The sequence below is a fragment of the Macrobrachium nipponense genome, chromosome 1 (assembly GCF_015104395.2).
Source record: "Macrobrachium nipponense isolate FS-2020 chromosome 1, ASM1510439v2, whole genome shotgun sequence".
Classification (NCBI taxonomy): Eukaryota; Metazoa; Arthropoda; class Malacostraca; order Decapoda; family Palaemonidae; genus Macrobrachium; species Macrobrachium nipponense.
In genome coordinates this window covers 169,533,248-169,550,649 of record NC_087200.1, presented here as the reverse complement: position 1 = coordinate 169,550,649, position 17,402 = coordinate 169,533,248, and the positions used below count along the sequence as shown (strand labels likewise).

The 17,402-nt window shown below is 38.5% G+C and overlaps 1 protein-coding gene across 3 annotated transcripts in view; it reads right to left on the bottom strand.

Moving 5' to 3' along the window:
- LOC135219814 (thioredoxin domain-containing protein 16-like) overlaps positions 1-17,402 on the bottom strand; it is a 439,137-nt gene that overhangs the window by 141,473 nt on the left and 280,262 nt on the right. For all 3 annotated transcript variants that reach the window (XM_064256898.1, XM_064256899.1, XM_064256900.1), the window contains exon 15: positions 8,226-8,313. In XM_064256898.1, coding sequence (XP_064112968.1) covers positions 8,226-8,313 — 88 coding nt within the window. The remainder of the gene's footprint in view (positions 1-8,225; positions 8,314-17,402) is intronic.

The following is a 17,402-nucleotide window of genomic DNA, read 5'->3' as shown; positions in this document are numbered from 1 at the left end:
GGGTTTCTTGTGTTTGAACTCAGCATTTTTAGAGGGTTTCTTGTGTTTGAACTAAGCATTTTTAGAGGGGTTTCTTGTGTTTGAACTAAGCATTTTTAGAGGGGTTTTCTTGTGTTTGAACTAAGCATTTTTAGAGGGTTTCTTGTGTTTGAACTAAGCATTTTTAGAGGGGTTTCTTGTGTTTGAACTCAGCATTTTTAGAGGTTTTTTTCTTGTGTCTGAACTAAGCATTTTTAAGAGGGTTTCTTTGTGTTTGAACTAAGCATTTTTAGAGGGTTTCTTGTGTTTGAACTCAGCATTTTTAGAGGGTTTTCTTGTGTTTGAACTCAGCATTTTTAGAGGGTTTCTTGTGTCTGAACTCAGCATTTTTAGAGGGTTTTCTTGTGTTTGAACTAAGCATTTTTAGAGGGTTTCTTGTGTTTGAACTCAGCATTTTAGAGGGATTTTCTTGTCCTTTGAACTAAGCATTTTTAGAGCGTTTCTTGTGTTTTGAACTAAAGCATTTTTAGAGGGTTTCTTGTGTCTGAACTAAGCATTTTTAGAGGGGTTTCTTGTGTTTGAACTAAGCATTTTTAGAGGGGTTTCTTGTGTTTGAACTAAGCATTTTTAGAGGGTTTCTTGTGTCTGAACTAAGCATTTTTAGAGGGTTTCTTGTGTTTGAACTAAGCATTTTTAGAGGGGTTTCTTGTGTTTGAACTAAGCATTTTTAGAGGGTTTCTTGTGTTTGAACTAAGCATTTTTAGAGGGTTTCTTGTGTTTGAACTCAGCATTTTTAGAGGGTTTTCTTGTGTTTGAACTAAGCATTTTTAGAGGGGTTTCTTGTGTCTGAACTAAGCATTTTTAGAGGGTTCTTGTGTCTGAACTAAGCATTTTTAGAGGTTTCTTGTGTTTCCTGGATTTTTAAGTTTTTTTGGGTTTTTCTTGTGTTTGGAACTAAGCATTTTTTAGAGGGTTTCTTTGTTACTGCAAAGAGGGTTTTGTTTTCTTTTGTTTGAACTAAGCATTTTTAGAGGGTTTCTTTGTTTTGAACTTAAGATAGAGGGGTTTCTTGTGTCTGAACTAAGCATTTTTTTTTTTTAGAGGGTTTCTGTGTTTGAACTAACGCTTTGGTTTTTGAGGGTTTTTCTTGGTTTGAACTCAGCATTTTTTAGAGGGTTTTTTGTTGTTTTTGAACTAAGCATTTTTAGAGGGGTTTCTTGTGTCTGAACTAAGCATTTTTAGTTTTTTCTTGTGTCTGACTAACTTTTTAAGGGTTTCTTGTGTTTTGAACTTAGCATTTTTAGAGGGTTTTTCTTGTGTTTTGAACAAAGCATAGAGGGTTTTCTTTGTCTGAATAGCATTTTTAGAGGGTTTCTTGTGTTTGAACTAAGCATTTTAGAGGGTTTCTTGTGTTTTTTGAACAAGCTTTTTAGAGGGTTTTTTCTTGTGTTTGAACTAGCATTTTTAGAGGGTTTCTTGTGTCTGAACTAAGCATTTTTCTAGATTTTTGAGGTTTTCTTGTGTTTGAACTAAGCATTTTTAGAGGGGTTTTCTTGTGTCTGAATAAGCTTTTAGAAGGGGTTTCTTGTGTCTGAACTAAGCATTTTTAGAGGGGTTTCTTCTTGTTTTTTGTTTCTTAACTAAGCAATTTTTAGAGTGTTTTCTTGTGTCTGAACTAAGCATTTTTAGAGGGGTTTCTTGTGTTTGAAACTAAGCATTTTTAGAGGGGTTTTTCTTGATTCTGACTAAGCTTTTTAGAGGGATTTTCTTGTGTCTGAACTAAGCATTTTTAGAGGGTTTTCTTGTGTTTGAACTAAGCATTTTTAGAAGGATTTTCTTGTGTTTCTGAACTAAGCATTTTTAGTGGGTTTTCTTGTTTGTCTGAAACTAACGTTTTTTTTAGAGGGGTTTTCTTGTGTTTGAAACTAAGCTTTTTAGTTTTGGGGCTTGTGCTGAACGATAAGCATTTTTTAGAGGGGTTTCTTGTGTTTGAAACTAAGCATTTTTAGAGGGTTTCTTGTGTCTGAACTAAGCATTTTTAGAGGGGTTTTTCTTTGTGTTTTGAACTAAGCTTTTTAGAGGGTTTTCTTTTGTCTGAACGAAGCAATCAGAGGGGTTTTCTGTGTCTGAACTAAGCATTTTTAGAGGGGTTTTGTTTCTTGTGTTTGACTCAAGCTTTTTTTAGAGGGTTTTCTTGTGTCCTGAACTAAGCATTTTTAGAGGTTTTCTTGTGTTTTGACTAAGCATTTTTTAGAGGGTTTTTCTTGTGTCTGAACTAAGCATTTTTAGAGGGTTTTTCTTGTGTTTAACTCATTTTTAAGTTTTCTTGTTTGAACTCAAGCATTTTTAGAGGGTTTTTCTTGTTTTGAACTAAGCATTTTTAGAGGGTTTTCTTGTGTTTGAACTAGCATTTTTAGAGGGGGGGTTTCTTGTGTTTGAACTCGCATTTTTCGAGGGTTTTTCTTGTTTGCTAAGCATTTTTTTAGAGGGTTTTTCTTGTGTCTGAACTAAGCATTTTTAGAGGGTTTCTTGTGTTTGAACTCCGGCATTTTTTAGAGGGTTTTCTTTTTGACTAAGCATTTTTAGAGGGGTTTCTTGTGTTTTGAACTCACATTTTTAGAGGGTTTTCTTGTGTCCTGAACTAAGCATTTTTAGAGGGTGTTTCAATTGGGGGTGTTTGAACTCAGCATTTTTTAGAGGTTTTCTTGGTTTGAACTAACATTTTTTAGAAGGGTTTTCTTGTGTTTGAACTAAGCATTTTTAGAGGGTTTTCTTGTGTCTGAACTAAGCATTTTTTAGAGGGTTTTTCTTTGTGTTTGAACTTAAGCATTTTTAGAGGGTTTTCCTTGTGTTTGAACTCAGCGTTTAGAGGGGTTTCTTGTGTTTGAACCAGCATGCCTTTTTTTTTTTTAGAGGGGTTTTCTTGTGTTTGAACTAAGCATTTTTAGAGGGTTTTCTTGTGTTTGAAACTAAGCATTTTTAAAGTTTTCTTGTGTTTGAAACTAAGCAATTTTTAGAGGGTTTCTTGTCTGAACTAAGCATTTTTAAGAGGGTTTTTTCTGTTTTTGAAATTCAGCATTTTTAGAGGGGTTTTTCTTGTGTTTAACTCAGTTTAGAGGGGTTTTTTCTTAGTTTTGAAACTAAGCATTTTTAAGGGGTTTTTCTTGTGTTTTGAACTAAGCATTTTTAGAGGGTTTTCTGTGAACTAAAGCATTTTTTTAGAGGGTTTTTCTTGTGTTTTGAACTCGCATTTTTTAGAGGGTTTTCTTGTTTGAACTAAGCATTTTTAGAGGGTTTTCTTGTGTTTGAACTAAGCATTTTTAGAGGGTTTTCTTGTGTTTGAACTAAGCATTTTTAGAGGGTTTTCTTGTGTCTGAACTAAGCATTTTTAGAGGGTTTTCTTGTGTTTGAACTAAGCATTTTTAGAGGGTTTTCTTGTGTTTGAAACTAAGTTTTTCATTTAGAGGGTTTTCTTGTGTTTCGAACTAAGCATTTTTAGAGGGTTTCTTGTGTTTCTTTTTGACTAAGCATTTTTAGAGGGTTTTTCTTGTGTTTGAACAACAAGATTTTCAATAGAGGGTTTTCTTGTGTGAACTCAGCATGAGGGTTTTCTTGTGTTTTGAACTAGCATTTTTAGAGGGGTTTTTTCTGTGTTTAACTAAGCTTTTTTAGAGGGTTTCTTGTGTTTGAACTCCAGCATTTTTAGAGGTTTCTTGTGTTTGAACTCGCATTTTTAGGGCCATTTATGTTACCAGTTTAGAGGGGTTTTTCTTGTTTGTTTGAACTAAAGCCCACTTTTCGCGGAGATTTTAGGGGAGGTTTTCTTGTGTTTGAACTAATGCATTTTTAGAGGGGGTTTCCTTGTGGTTTTGAAACTCAAGCAGTTTTTGAGGGTCCTTTCCTCTTGTCCTGAAACTAAGGGCATTTTTTTAGAGGGTTTTCTTGGTGGTTTGAACTCAAGCATTTTTAGAGGGTTTTCGTTGTGTCTGAACTAAGCATTTTTTAGAAAGGGTTTTCCTTGTGTTTGGAACTAAGCCATTTTCTTTTAGAAGGGCCGTTTTCTTTCTTGTAGTTTGAACTAAGCATTTTTAGAGGGATTTTCTTGTGTCTGAACTAAGCATTTTTAGAGGGTTTTCTTGTGTCTGAACTAAGCACTTTTTCTTTAGACGGGGTTTTCCTTGTGTTCTGGATACTAACAATTTTTAGAGGTTTTCCACTTTTTGTGTTTGAAACTAAGCATTTTTAGGGAAGGTTTTCTTTGTTGTCCTTGAAACTAAGCATTTTTTAGAGGGTTTTTCTTGTTCTACTTTAAGGGCCATTCTATAGAGGGTTTTTATTTCCGTTGTGTTGAACTTAAGCAATTTTTTCAGAGGTTTCCTGTGTGTGAACTAAGCATTTTTAGAGGGTTTTCTTGTGGTCCTGAACTAAAGCCCATTTTTATTGAAGGGTTTTCCTTGTGTTTGGAACTAAGCAATTTTTAGAGGGTTTTTCTTGTGTCATTTTTGATATCTATGCATTTTTGGGAGGGTTTTCTTTGTTTGTCTTGAACTAAGCCATTTTTATTTTAGAGGTTTTGTTTTTCTTGTGTTTGAACTAAGGCATTTTTTTAGAAGGGTTTTTCTCTTGTGTTTTGAAACCGAAGCATTTTTTAGAGGGTTCTTTTTGATGTGTTGAACTAAGGGGCATTTTTAGAGGGTTTTCCTTGTGATTTGAACTAAGCATTTTTAAGAGGGAGGTTTTCCGTTGTGTTCTGAACTTAAGCATTTTTTAGAGGGTTTTCTTGTGTTTGAAGCTAAGCATTTTGAGGGTGTTTCTTGCTGTCTGAACTCAAAGCATTTTTGAAAAGGGTTTTCCTTGTGTCGGAACTAAGCTTTTAGAAGGGTTTTCTTGTAAGTCTGACTTTAAGCATTTTTAGGGAGGGTTTTCTTGTTGTTTGAACACTAAGCCGTTTTTTAGAGGGGTTTTCTTGTGTTTTTTGAAGCTCAAGCATTTTTAGAGGGTTTTCTTGTGTTTTGAAACTAAGAATTTTTAGAGGGTTTTCTTGTGTTTGAAACTAAGCCATTTTTAGAGGGTTTATCTTGTGTTTGAAGCTAAGCAAATTTTAGAGGTTTTCGTGTTTCTGAACTAAGCATTTTTATAGGGTTTTCTTGTGTTTGAAACTAAGCATTTTTAAAGAGGGTTTTGTGTTGGTTGTTTTTGAAAACTAAGCATTTTTAAGAGGGGTTTTCTTGTGTTTGAACTAAGCATTTTTAGAGGGGTTTCTTGTGTCTGAACTAAGCATTTTTAGAGGGGTTTCTTGTGTTTGAACTAAGCATTTTTAGAGGGGTTTCTTGTGTTTGAACTAAGCATTTTTAGAGGGTTTCTTGTGTTTGAACTAAGCATTTTTAGAGGGTTTCTTGTGTTTGAACTAAGCATTTTTAGAGGGTTTCTTGTGTTTGAACTCAAGCATTTTTAGAGGGGTTTCTTGGTTTGAAATTTTAAGCAAAAAATTTTAGAGGGTTTCTGTGTCTGAAACTAAGCATTTTTCTTGGGTTTGAAATAAGCATTTTTAGGGGAGGGTTTCTTGTGTTTGAACTTAAGGGCATTTTGAGAGGGGTTTCCTTGGTTGAAGTAAGCATTTTTAGAGGGGTTTTTCTGTGTTTGAACAAGCATTTTTAGAGGGTTTCTTGTGTCTGACTAAGCATTTTTAGAGGGGTTCTTGGGTTTGTTCGAACTAAGGCATTTTTAGAAGGGTTTCTTGTGTGAACTCAGCATTTTTTTAGAGGGGTTTCTTGTGTTTGAACTAAGCATTTTTAGAGGGGTTTCTTGGTTGAACTAAGCATTTTAGAGGGGTTCTGTGTTTGGAAAACTAAGCATTTTTAGAGGGGTTTTCTTGTGTTGAACTAAGCATTTTTAGAGGTTTCTGTGATGTCTGAACTAAGCATTTTTAGAGGGTTTCTTGTGTCTGAAACTAAGCATTTTCTAGAGGGTTTCTTGGTTGAACCTAAGCATTTTTAGAGGGTTCTTGTGTTTGAACTAAGCATTTTAGAGGTTGTTGTGTTTGAACTAAGGCCATTTTTAGAGGGGTTGCTTGTGTGGAAACTAAGCATTTTAGAGGGGTTTTCTTGTGTTTGAATCTCAGCATTTTTGTTAGAGGGTTTTCTTGTGTTTGAATCAGCATTTTTAGAGGGGGTTTGTTCTTGTGTTTGCTGAACTCAAGGCATTTTTAGAGGGGTTTCTTGTGTTTAGAACTAAGGGCCATTTTTAGAGGGGTTTCTTGTGGTTTCGAACTAAGCATTTTTTAGAGTTTCTTTTTAGTTTCTTGTGTTTGAACTAGCATTTTTAGAGGGTTTCTTGTGTCTGAACTAAGCATTTTTAGAGGGTTTTTTTTCTTGTGTTTGAACTAGCATTTTTAGGGGTTTAGGGGTTTTCTTGTTGTTTGACTTGGAGCATTTTTTTAAGGGTTTCTTGTGTTTGAACTAAGGGGCCCAATTTTTAGAGGGGTCTTGTGTTCTGAACTAAGCATTTTTTAGAGGGGTTTCTTGTTTTGAACTAAGCATTTTTTAGAGGTTTGTTTCTTGTGTTTGAACTACGCATTTTAGAGGGGTTTCTTGTGTTTGAACTCAGCATTTTTAGAGGGTTTCTTGTGTTTGAACTAAGCATTTTTAGAGGGGTTTCTTGTGTTTGAACTCAGCATTTTTAGAGGGTTTCTTGTGTCTGAACTAAGCATTTTTAGAGGGTTTCTTGTGTTTGAACTCAGCATTTTTAGAGGGGTTTCTTGTGTTTGAACTAAGTGTTTTTAGAGGGGTTTTAAAAATTCATGGATTTTAGCTATTCCCAAGGGGGTCTGTTACACATCCCTGCAAATAAAGGGGTCCACTGCTATTACCGTATGATGTAGAATGTTATTAAACAATATAAATATACTTATGGAACAAAGAACTTAAAATAACCAAAAGTACCAAAGTTACCCAACACAATGGGAGATTAGCAATAGCAGGATGATGAACAGTGATATCCACTTACAAAAGTTTCATTCACTACAACCCTCCAACAGGGCAGCAAAATGCTTCTAGCTGGAAAAAAAGGAAAACACCAACACTTTAGGACTTCTTATTAAACAGCTATAGTAAGACACAGTGGCTATATGTTAGGCAAGAAATGAAAAGAAACTTTGTTGATTACAAGAAGGCAATCCTAGTAGAATAGTAAGAAGTTTGTTGATCTCCATATAGCAACTAGCATTTCACCAAACAAAAACTGAGACATTTAACTAAACATGATTCTCGGATTTGTTGTTGCATGTATAATGCCACCTACTTCTATTTCTTAAACAAGAGATGATATATCTGAGAATTCATGGTTCCGAAAAATGGGCTAAATTTCAAATAATGGGTTTGTAGTGACAAGAATAAACTTGCCATAAGGGCACCTTCGCAGATATGACTGAAATTAAAAATAAAAATATTTGAAATTAAGTACTCTACATACTAAAAAGGGTTCTTTATGGTATCTAATACAGACAATCAGGCATTGTTTTCCAGTCAAATCTGACCATGTGATGTTTTTGGTCACAACTGCGATAAACATACAACAGCAACATACAGTAAACAAAAAACAAAAAAATGGGGGGGGGGGGAGAGAATCAAGACATAATTAAGATCCATAAGATGGCCATTAAATATGAGATGAATGCCACAACAACAGGACTTTGAAAAAGTACGTAGATTAACTTTGCCTAAATTTGAAGTGTCCATGCACAAAATTTCAAGGGTACTAAACTATATTTCATATACACATTAAAATGCAATAGGCAAAATTGAAATTAGCATTATTCCCAAACACTGCAACAAAAGTAATTCAATGTTAGATTCAAAAGGATCTCAAAAAGAATAATATTTAGAGTAGAGAATAATGATGCAATATGTCATTTTAAATATTCCCTGCAGTGGACAGGACTATCACATATACATGCGAAAATTATGAGTAACTTCAACATACAGGTGCTGCCTAATGCAGAAGTTCTATGCAGCTGAGGACAAAAGGTCAAAAATATTAAAAGGAAGCAAGAATACAGCAAACAAATAGGTGGAAGGAAAAATTTATATCTAACTACCTCCATTAGCCACAAATATTCATAAGTTTCAAATAAACAATGCAAAAATTGCCAACTAACACACATAATTGAAGATATCACATAATTACTTGTAGACAAATAAACAAAAAATATTTAATTTAGCTATCACAATTACATCAACACAACATACATGTCACTAGCAGCTTGTTTAGATATGTAACGTCCAGTTAGGTGACTAGATCTTAGGAATTCTGCTGCTTCCATGAAGGGTACTGAATCTGGAAAATGAAGTGTTCTTTAGTATTGAAAAATACAGTATTCCCAAAGGTCCAAACTAATGAGGGTAGAAGCAGTCTGGACCTTTGCACATGAGATTCACAACCGGTGTCCAGGTATTTTCCGGAATAAAATTTTATCTACGTACCTGACAAAGATGACACTTTGTCACAGGGTATCTTACATCCCTACCTAATTTTTTACTGTATTCTCTATTAAGAAAGTTGCATAATTCTGGTAATTATAAGAGTAATACCGACTTCTTGTGTTCATCACCAGCAAACTCAGAGGAATGTCTTTCAAAGATATAATGACGCAACTTATGACATCATTAACTTGCCTCCTTCTTGATTGGCTATTCGTGAAAAAGTCTCCACCTCTGGCAACAATGAAATACAACCAATACTCTGTGTTTACACTTTGTAGTAGTGGTAGTAGTGGTAGTAGTAGCAGTATATAGGATTTATTCCAAGAGGTCGAGTGCTAGAATCCTTGAAGAAAAGGGTTTCCATAAGCAATCTGAGTAATTACTTTGTATCACTATTTCTCCTTTGAAAAATTATATAATTAAAAATCAATTAACAAAAAGTAGAAAACTTTGGCATTTGTTGTAACTTCTTTGATATTTTTCCTAATATGACAGTGAAGATCATTTTAATACATAGAAAATTGCATATGATTAGATTGGATCATAGAATTTATACTTCAAGCCAAACACTGGGACAGCAAAAGTCATTCAGTGATGTATCATAACCCATGAAATTTTTTTTTTTGCAAAACAAGTTCTATAAAGCAACTATATGCCTTATAAAGCAACTATTGCTTTATAGAGCATATATAATCATCTTTCTGCACCTAATGGAAGTCAACAAATGACGAAAACTTGGTAGCCTTACCCTTGTGTACTCCTCACCCAAAAAAGGGCCCTATTACTCATTTACCTGTTCAAGTTTACGTAAGGTTTGCCACAGGCCTCCTCACTTCTAAACAACTGTGCAAGTATAATTATAAAAGCTGTCCTTCAACCACGGGGACAATGACTTATCATAACAGGCATTCTTGAAGCCATGACAAGGTACGAATATTCCTTCAGAATTTCAGAGACAGCTGTTTGTCGTCATCACCCTGTGGGAGGAGTCATGATGTCATATGTTTATGTCACATATAACTTCAACCCATACAATAGTGTTCCGCCACTGGCTTCGGCTGCTTTATTTTACTCGTAGAACATACTTTCTTTTAATATAAGTAATAAAGAATGCTGCTAAAAATTAGGTAGGGATGTAAAGTATAGTATGGCTAAGTAATATCTTTGTCAAATATACAGAAAAAAAGTAATTCCAGAAAAACACCGGGGTAAAGGCTCTGAATCTTATAGTAGTCTATAGTCAATTAGCCAATAATATAATTGTAAGATGAAAGATCATTCTTCAATTACTTCCCAATGAGGTTATCAATAATATAATGGATAAGAAAGCATAATAGTAGGTTTCCATTCACAAGTAATTAATAAATAGTTTTAATGGAGAGAGAGAGAGAGAGAGAGAGAGAGAGAGAGAGAGAGAGCGAGCTATGATATAATCATAAGCCAAAATACTTTTGCAGTTGAACAAAAGCAGTCTGTAAAACCAAACAATTTATCAGTGGGGCCTAAAAATACAAACAATGTCAAGGTAAACCAGGTTAAAGGATGTGCACTTTGCTGATGCAATTACTTATGGACACTGTAAAACCCATACAACCAGAGGAGTAAAGAGAAAAAAGCTTAGAACTATGGGCGTGTTTCATCTGTGCATCCAATGAACATTTTAGTTCCAAGTGTGACAAGCAAAGCTGTTACAACGGTTACACTGTTAGACACCATATGGTTATATGCAATTGAAACCAACTAAAGACTAAGGAAAGTGGGGCACAAGTTGGAACACTTTCTTTGACAAGTATCGGACAGGGAAATAAGAAGGCTAAGCAGTCGATCTTACCTACAGCCACAATAACCCTGAAGGGTAAAAGAGGTCGCATTGTGGGAAAGAGAGGGTTGTTGGATCCTGTGCCCAGAGATTTTATAAAGAGATTGGCTCTTGAAGGACTCCATTATATGAGTAAAGGAATTGAGAACTCAGCATTGTGAGGTTATTTGACTTCAAAACCAGTCAGAGAGTATGAAATAGTTAACATTGTTGTACCTCACCTGGGTAGATTGATTCATATGGACTGTATAGTGGTGGATGAGCTACCAGAATAAACAAAGCAAAGTGACGTTAAGAAAATTTTACGGTTATGCAAAACTAAAATTAGCTTGGCTGATTAAGATTTTGATCTATCCATAGAGAAACAATTGCCTTACAGAATGGTTGATAGGGTCTGACAATGTGTACAACATACTACATCCAGGGTTTATGAAATTTGAGAATTTAGTATTGCTACCAACCATATTTGGTTACGTGGTAACTGGAACCTGTAGTTCTCCTCCCACCAAGGAGACTCATGTTTCTATTTTAAAACTGACAGTGAAAACAGATGATGAAACTATGAATGAAGGGCTACTTCTTTAACCCTGAATAGGTGCGATGGGTCGTGCATGACCTGAGGCGTATTTAAAATAACATGTTTTTTTCCCATAAATTATCGCCCATGTCAAATCTGGGTGTGATTGACCTGCAGATGTTCACTCTACTACAAGCTGGGACCGTGTTCAGACCTGCCCATGTCTGTCTCCAGTGCTTCCCCCTTTACTGAGAATCGCTCAGGTCGTGGTCAACCCGCACGCACCATTAAGAGGTTAGTGATCGAAAATCAAAGTTACTACATAACAATTTCTCAATGAACAGTGTGCATATTTATGTGACTGTTGTGTTGAAAAGCCTGGCTAGATCATGTACCTACACCATGTGTGACCATCGAAGTGGCTGAGATGCCATATATTGCCATATGGTCCAATTTCCTTCGAGTGCCACTTTCTGGATTTTTGCAAAAATTAAGTTTTTAGGTAAACATCACATATTGATTAGTATTTCTAACAGTGTTTTGTAATGTTGGAATATGTCGGAGGATGATGTATCTATAAAATGAATGCCTTTGTGAATGGCTAACATGCTGTATATGGCCATATGGTCCAGTCCCTTTCGAGTGCCAATTTCTGTGTTTTTTTTGCAAATATCAAAGTTATTACGTAGCCAATTCATGTAGGACTGTGCATAATAGGAAACTAGTGTTTTTTTGATATTGGAAAATGTTTTGGGATGTTTTGCGTATCGTGTACGCGACTCTGGGAGCAGCTGAGATGCCATTTACCGCCAATATGGTCCATTTTCCTTCGAATGCCACTCTCTGGTTTTTCTGCTTAAAGCAAAGTTTTTAGGTAAACATTGCATATTGAGCAGTAATCATTCTAATAGTCTTTTGTAATGTTGGAATATGTCGGGGGATGATGTATCTATAAAATGAATGCCTTTGTGAATGGCTAACACGCCGCATATGGCCATATGGTCCAGTCCCCTTCGAATGTCAATTTCTGTGCGTTTTTTTTTTGCGAATAGCAAAGTTATTACATAGACAATTCATGTAGGACTGTGTGCATAATAGCTAATTAGTATAGTTTTTTTATGTTGGAAAATGTTTTACTATGTTGTGCATAACACGTGCATGACCTTGGAAGTGGCTGAGATGCCATATATCGCCATATGGTTCATTTCCCTTTGAGTGCCACTTTCTGGTTTTTTTGAAAAAAGCAAAGTTATTAGGTAAACGTTGCATATTGAACAGTGTTCATGCTAGTATAGTTTTGTTTTATTATTGGAATATGTTGAAGGATAGTGTGTTGTATCACGTGCATGCCCAGGGCATTGGCTGAGATGCCCTTGTTGCCATGTGGGCTGATTCCATTCAAGTGCTAATTTCTTTTTTTTTTTTTTTTTTTTTGGCAAAAAAGTTATAATAACTAAATTGATGTAGGGCAATGTTTATCATATAACTAATTAGTATAGTTTTGTTTTATTATTGGAATATGTGGGTGTATGGTGTGTTTATCACATGCTTGACCGGGGCAGTGGCTGATATGCCCTTGTTTCCATATGGAGTGATTCCGTTTGAGTGCTAAATTTTGTGTTTCTTTGCAAACAAAAATTATAATAATTAAACTGATGTAGGACAGTGTTTATCATATAACTAATTAGTATAGTTTTGTTTCATCATCGGAATATGTGGGTGTATGGTGTGTTTATCACGTGCTTGACCGGGGCACTGGCTGATATGCCCTTGTTGCCATATGGGCTGATTCCGTTCGAGTGCTCATTTCTATTTTTTTTTTTTTTTCTTGATTGCTCATTTCTAATGTTTTGATTTTTTCAGTCATGGCTTCCAAGAGACAGAGACGTCTGGGGGATAATGCAATCAGTGCACTCCTCAATGAGTTAGAGAGTGACTTCGAGGATGAACTGGAGTTACAGACTAAAGCAGAGGAAAAGGAATCTGCCGCTATTTTTGTAGAGGAGGAAGACGACGACCCGAGTGGGGAAGCTGGCGACTCGGAAGAGGAGGATAATCCTCTTGACCTTTCCCTAGGGGATGAGGATTGATGCCGATGGGGGGGGGGTGGGGGGGGGGGGGGGGGGGGGGGGGGGGGGGGGTGGGGGGGGGGTGGGGGGGGTGGGGGGGGGGGGGGGGGGGGGGGGGGGGGGGGGTGGGGGGGGGGGGGGGGGGGGGGAGGCATCAGGGGTTAGTGGGACTGTTTCCATTGTTGTAACAAGAACAACAACAAGTGGGGGAGGCATCAGGGGTTAGTGGGGCTGTTCCTAATGTTGTAACAAGAACAACAACAAGTACTACAACCGCAGCACCTACACCTGGTCTGCCAACCTCTCGGCCTGATGATACGCTCTCCCCGGTCGAGCTTAGGAATAGGAAGAGGAGGAGAGGTGCCCTCCAGCCTGCCCGGGGAGCTCCTATCCAGCGCATTGGCCCTGGAGTTGTCAAAGCACATGATGGGACCAAGTGGTGGAGAGATCCCAATGCCTCCCAACCCTCTTTGTTCATGCTGAGGATTGAACCTGGGGGTCCCACCGATGTCACTGTTGGGGTGGAAAGAGTGAGTAACATATTCTTGCTCTTTTTCTGTCTGATATTATGCTAGCGGAGATTGTCTTGCGATCCAATGACCGACTTGCCCTTTTGAGGGATAATTACCATTATAAGGGCAATTTTGCCCTCAGGGACATGGGCGAGAGATATCTGAAGGTGTTCATTGGGATCCTAATGTCTGCTGTAAGATCAGACAATCACACCACAACAAGCGACATATGGGATCTTCCGGAGGGCAATCCTTTGTACTATTGTACAATGAGTGAGTGTCGTTTTGCCCTACTAACGAGAGTGATTCGTGTCGAGGATTCTACCACCAGAGATGAGTGAGTGAGGACAGATCGCCTTGCCTCTATTTGCAAAGTCTCTGATCACGTGGTGGATAACTGCCAAAAAAAATTACTCTCCAGGGCCTCATCTCACTCTGTACGAACAGCTTGTTCCATTTAGGGGTTGCTGTCCCTTCCGAATGTATATTCCCAGCAAGCCAGCCATGTAAGTTCACTGATTTTCATTTTGTTTTTTTAATGTAATTGTTTTTTTTTATATTTATTCATAATTGTTTCTTTGTTTATTATATATTTTCTTTTTAGGAATAAGAATTGAAATATGATACCTTGTGTTTATAAAATATAAAATATATTCTCTCTCTCTCTCTCTCTCTCTCTCATATTCATATATAAAATATATATAAAATATATATATATATATATATATATATATATATATATATATATCTATATATAATATATTTCTGGGCTCAGCCCGTGTCGCCCAGTGAAATATCCTTTTAGTTCATATTTCTAAGGTAAATATTACTAACATTACCAGAGAAAAACTAAAATGGGATGTCAGAGTATTCTGACTCGCTCACCCTATATAAAGAGGGTGTCGGTATGGTTTCTATGGCGAGTGAAACCACTACCACGGGCATCTTGTCATTTAGATCTCTCCTTCACAAAATCCTCCTGCTAGAGAGAGCTGATACACAGCCCACGCCAGTAACTACTACTACCGGCGCTCCCACGCCAACACGAGCGCCTCTAGCGGCCATCCTTTTCGTTAGCAGCATCCCGCACACGCATGTTTTTTTCTCGCTGTGCTTTTGTGCTTCCGTTTCTGGATTTATCTTTCACCATGGAGCTCCAAGCCATTGCCGCAGCTAAGTTAAGTACTGCCTAAGGGCCCGTTTTACCGCTTTTATTTAGGTTCTATGACGGTATCCTCTGCGACATGGCTACAGGCTCGCCCCAGCCGGCTCGCCTCGTGTGTTTCATTATTCAGGCTTCTTCGGTCTCCCATACCGTTGTAGCTATGACTTTGCAGTATTTATGATTACTTTTCGTGTTGTGCAAGATGTGCTCTTCTTTTTATGGGAATTTAGCTCGATTGAGCTTATGCCTCGTTACCTTAGCTCAGCGTTCATGCATGCATGCACCTTTGTCTAGGTCTGTTAGGCTTTTTAGGACATGTGTCCTTCTCTTTTTAGTCCTACTACCCTGGCCGTCGCCCTCCATTATCACGTATCGGCAGAGGCCAGCTCCCGAGTAGTTAGGTGCCCTCCCTCCCAGGTCGGTTAGCCTAGCTTCTCTAGGACATTACATTCTCTATTACTGATGGTTCCTTTCCTTTCTGTTATGATAACTATGCTTATTTTGTTTTGCATGCTAGAGACGGTTAGAGGTAGCCTAGGCTACCTCAGTTCGCCTGGTCTATCTGACCACGTGGCCCTACCACGTTCACAGTGAACCAGGTGATCGCCATGAGCCACCGGCTCAGTCCCCCCACCCTGCTTCCCCCCCACCTAATGGGGGGGAGAGAAGTATCGCTCGCTCATGTTGCCACGGCAACCATCCGGGCTCTCTCCCCTCTTCCTCTCTACCTGGAGAGGATACGGGAGTCAGTGGGGGGGGGGGGGGGGGGGGGGCATCTGAGACTGTCTCTTCCTATTGTTCTCACTCTGGGTTCCATGGGGATGTCTCCTGTACGCTTGGGCTCGGCTGGCCACCTTGCTCGTCCGTGCTCAGACCCCCTCGGGTCCCTTACCGCTCTCTCCTACCCCGGTCACCCCTCTTACCCACCGCGTCAGCGGCGGGCTTCGCTGGCTCCGCCAGCTCCTTAAGGGGGTGACGGAGAGAAGCTCCGTTGCATGCATCTCTATACAGTTATTGATTCTTGTTATCATTTATATATGTTGTATGTTTTTATATTCCGCTAGCCGGCGGAGTGCCCGCTCACCAACAGGGTTCTCCCCCTGCCTGCGAGTTTTCTGACGGTGGAGCTGTGCTCCCCCCCCCCCCACTATTTTATTATGATTATTTTACTGGTTTAGCCTACTCATGTTTCTCCCCGCCATCCTTGTACTCCTCACCCCGGCGTATAGGCTGGTTATAGTTTGGTGAAACTCCTTACCCCGGTGCGCCGGAAATTTTCTAACTAGTATACCAGCCCTATTGGACACTCACCACTACAGGAGAACAAGAGAAGGCTAACACCTATATTTTCCACTCCGGCATCTGACGGAGTGTCATATCTCTTAACGGACTTTGTCCTGTTAGTCAGTGTTGATACATGATTCTCCGCAAGCGACTCTGCCCCTGGGCGGAGGCCAAGAATCTATCCAAGTCGATTCCTCTTCAATTCCCCCCTTCGGCGTTGGTTATCCACACGGACGCTTCTCTAAGCGGTTGGGGAGGATATTCTCAGTTCAAAAAAGTACAAGGGACTTGATCTCCTCAGTTCTGCCAGCTTCACATCAATGTATTAGAAGCTATGGCAGTGTTCCTCACATTGAAGAGGCTTCTACCAGCCAAGAAATCTCACATCAAGCTGGTATTGGACAGTGCAGTAGTAGTACACTGCATCAACAGAGGAGGATCCAAATCAAGTCATGTGAACCATGTCATGATAGCCATATTCTCACTAGCAGCCAAGTACAAATGGCACCTATCCTCCACTCACCTGGCGGGAGTAAGGAACGTGATAGCAGATGCCCCATCTCGTTCAGTTCCTCTAGAATCGGAGCGGTCTCTGGACAGGCGTTCATTCCAGTGGATATGCCAAAAGGTCCCAGGCCTCCAGGTGGATCTTTTTGCATCACAATCGAACCACAAGCTCCCGTGCTATGTGGCTCCCAACCTGGACCCTCTGGCTTATGCCACAGACGCCATGACCATAGATTGGAATCTGTGGAAGAAAGTGTACATCTTTCCTCCAGTGAATCTTCTGTTGAAAGTTCTGAACAAACTCAGGACTTTCAAGGGACAAGTTGCTCTAGTAGCCCCTCCCAGATTGGCCCCAAGAGCAAACTGGGTTTTCCTACTACTTCTGGAATTGGGTCTCCGACCTCAACGGATTCCCAATCCCAAGCTATCTCAACCAGTACAAACGAGGACTGTGTTCGCTTCCTCAGGAATTCTCAAAACCCTAACTTTATGGACTTCATGAAGTTCGCGGCTAAAAGAGATGCAAACATTGATCCTCAAAACATCCTTTTCTTAGAATCAGATAAAAGAGAATCAACCCTACGTCAGTATGACACAGCTGTTAAAAAACTAGCCAATTTCCTGAAGGAAACAGAATCTCGAACCATGACTACTAACCTGGCTATCTCCTTCTTCAGATCCTTATTTGAAAATGGTTTAGCAGCCAGTACTATTACTACCAATAAGTCAGCTCTAAAGAAAATTTTTCAATTTGGTTTTAAAATAGACTTAACAGATTCTTATTTCTCGTCTATTCCTAGAGTTTGTGCTAGCCTCAGACCATCAGAGAGACCTAGCTCAGTTTCATGGTTCTTAAATAATATTCTCAAACTGGCTTCAGATACTGATAACGATTCATGTAGCTATATACCACTCCTAAGAAAAATGATATTGTTATGATACAATAAAGTTTCATACATACTTACCTGGCAGATATATACTTAGCTGGGACGACGGAGTCTTAGCTAAGTATATATCTGACAGGTAAGTTGATTATATGAAAACATTATTTCTTTTGTGTCTGGCTTCAG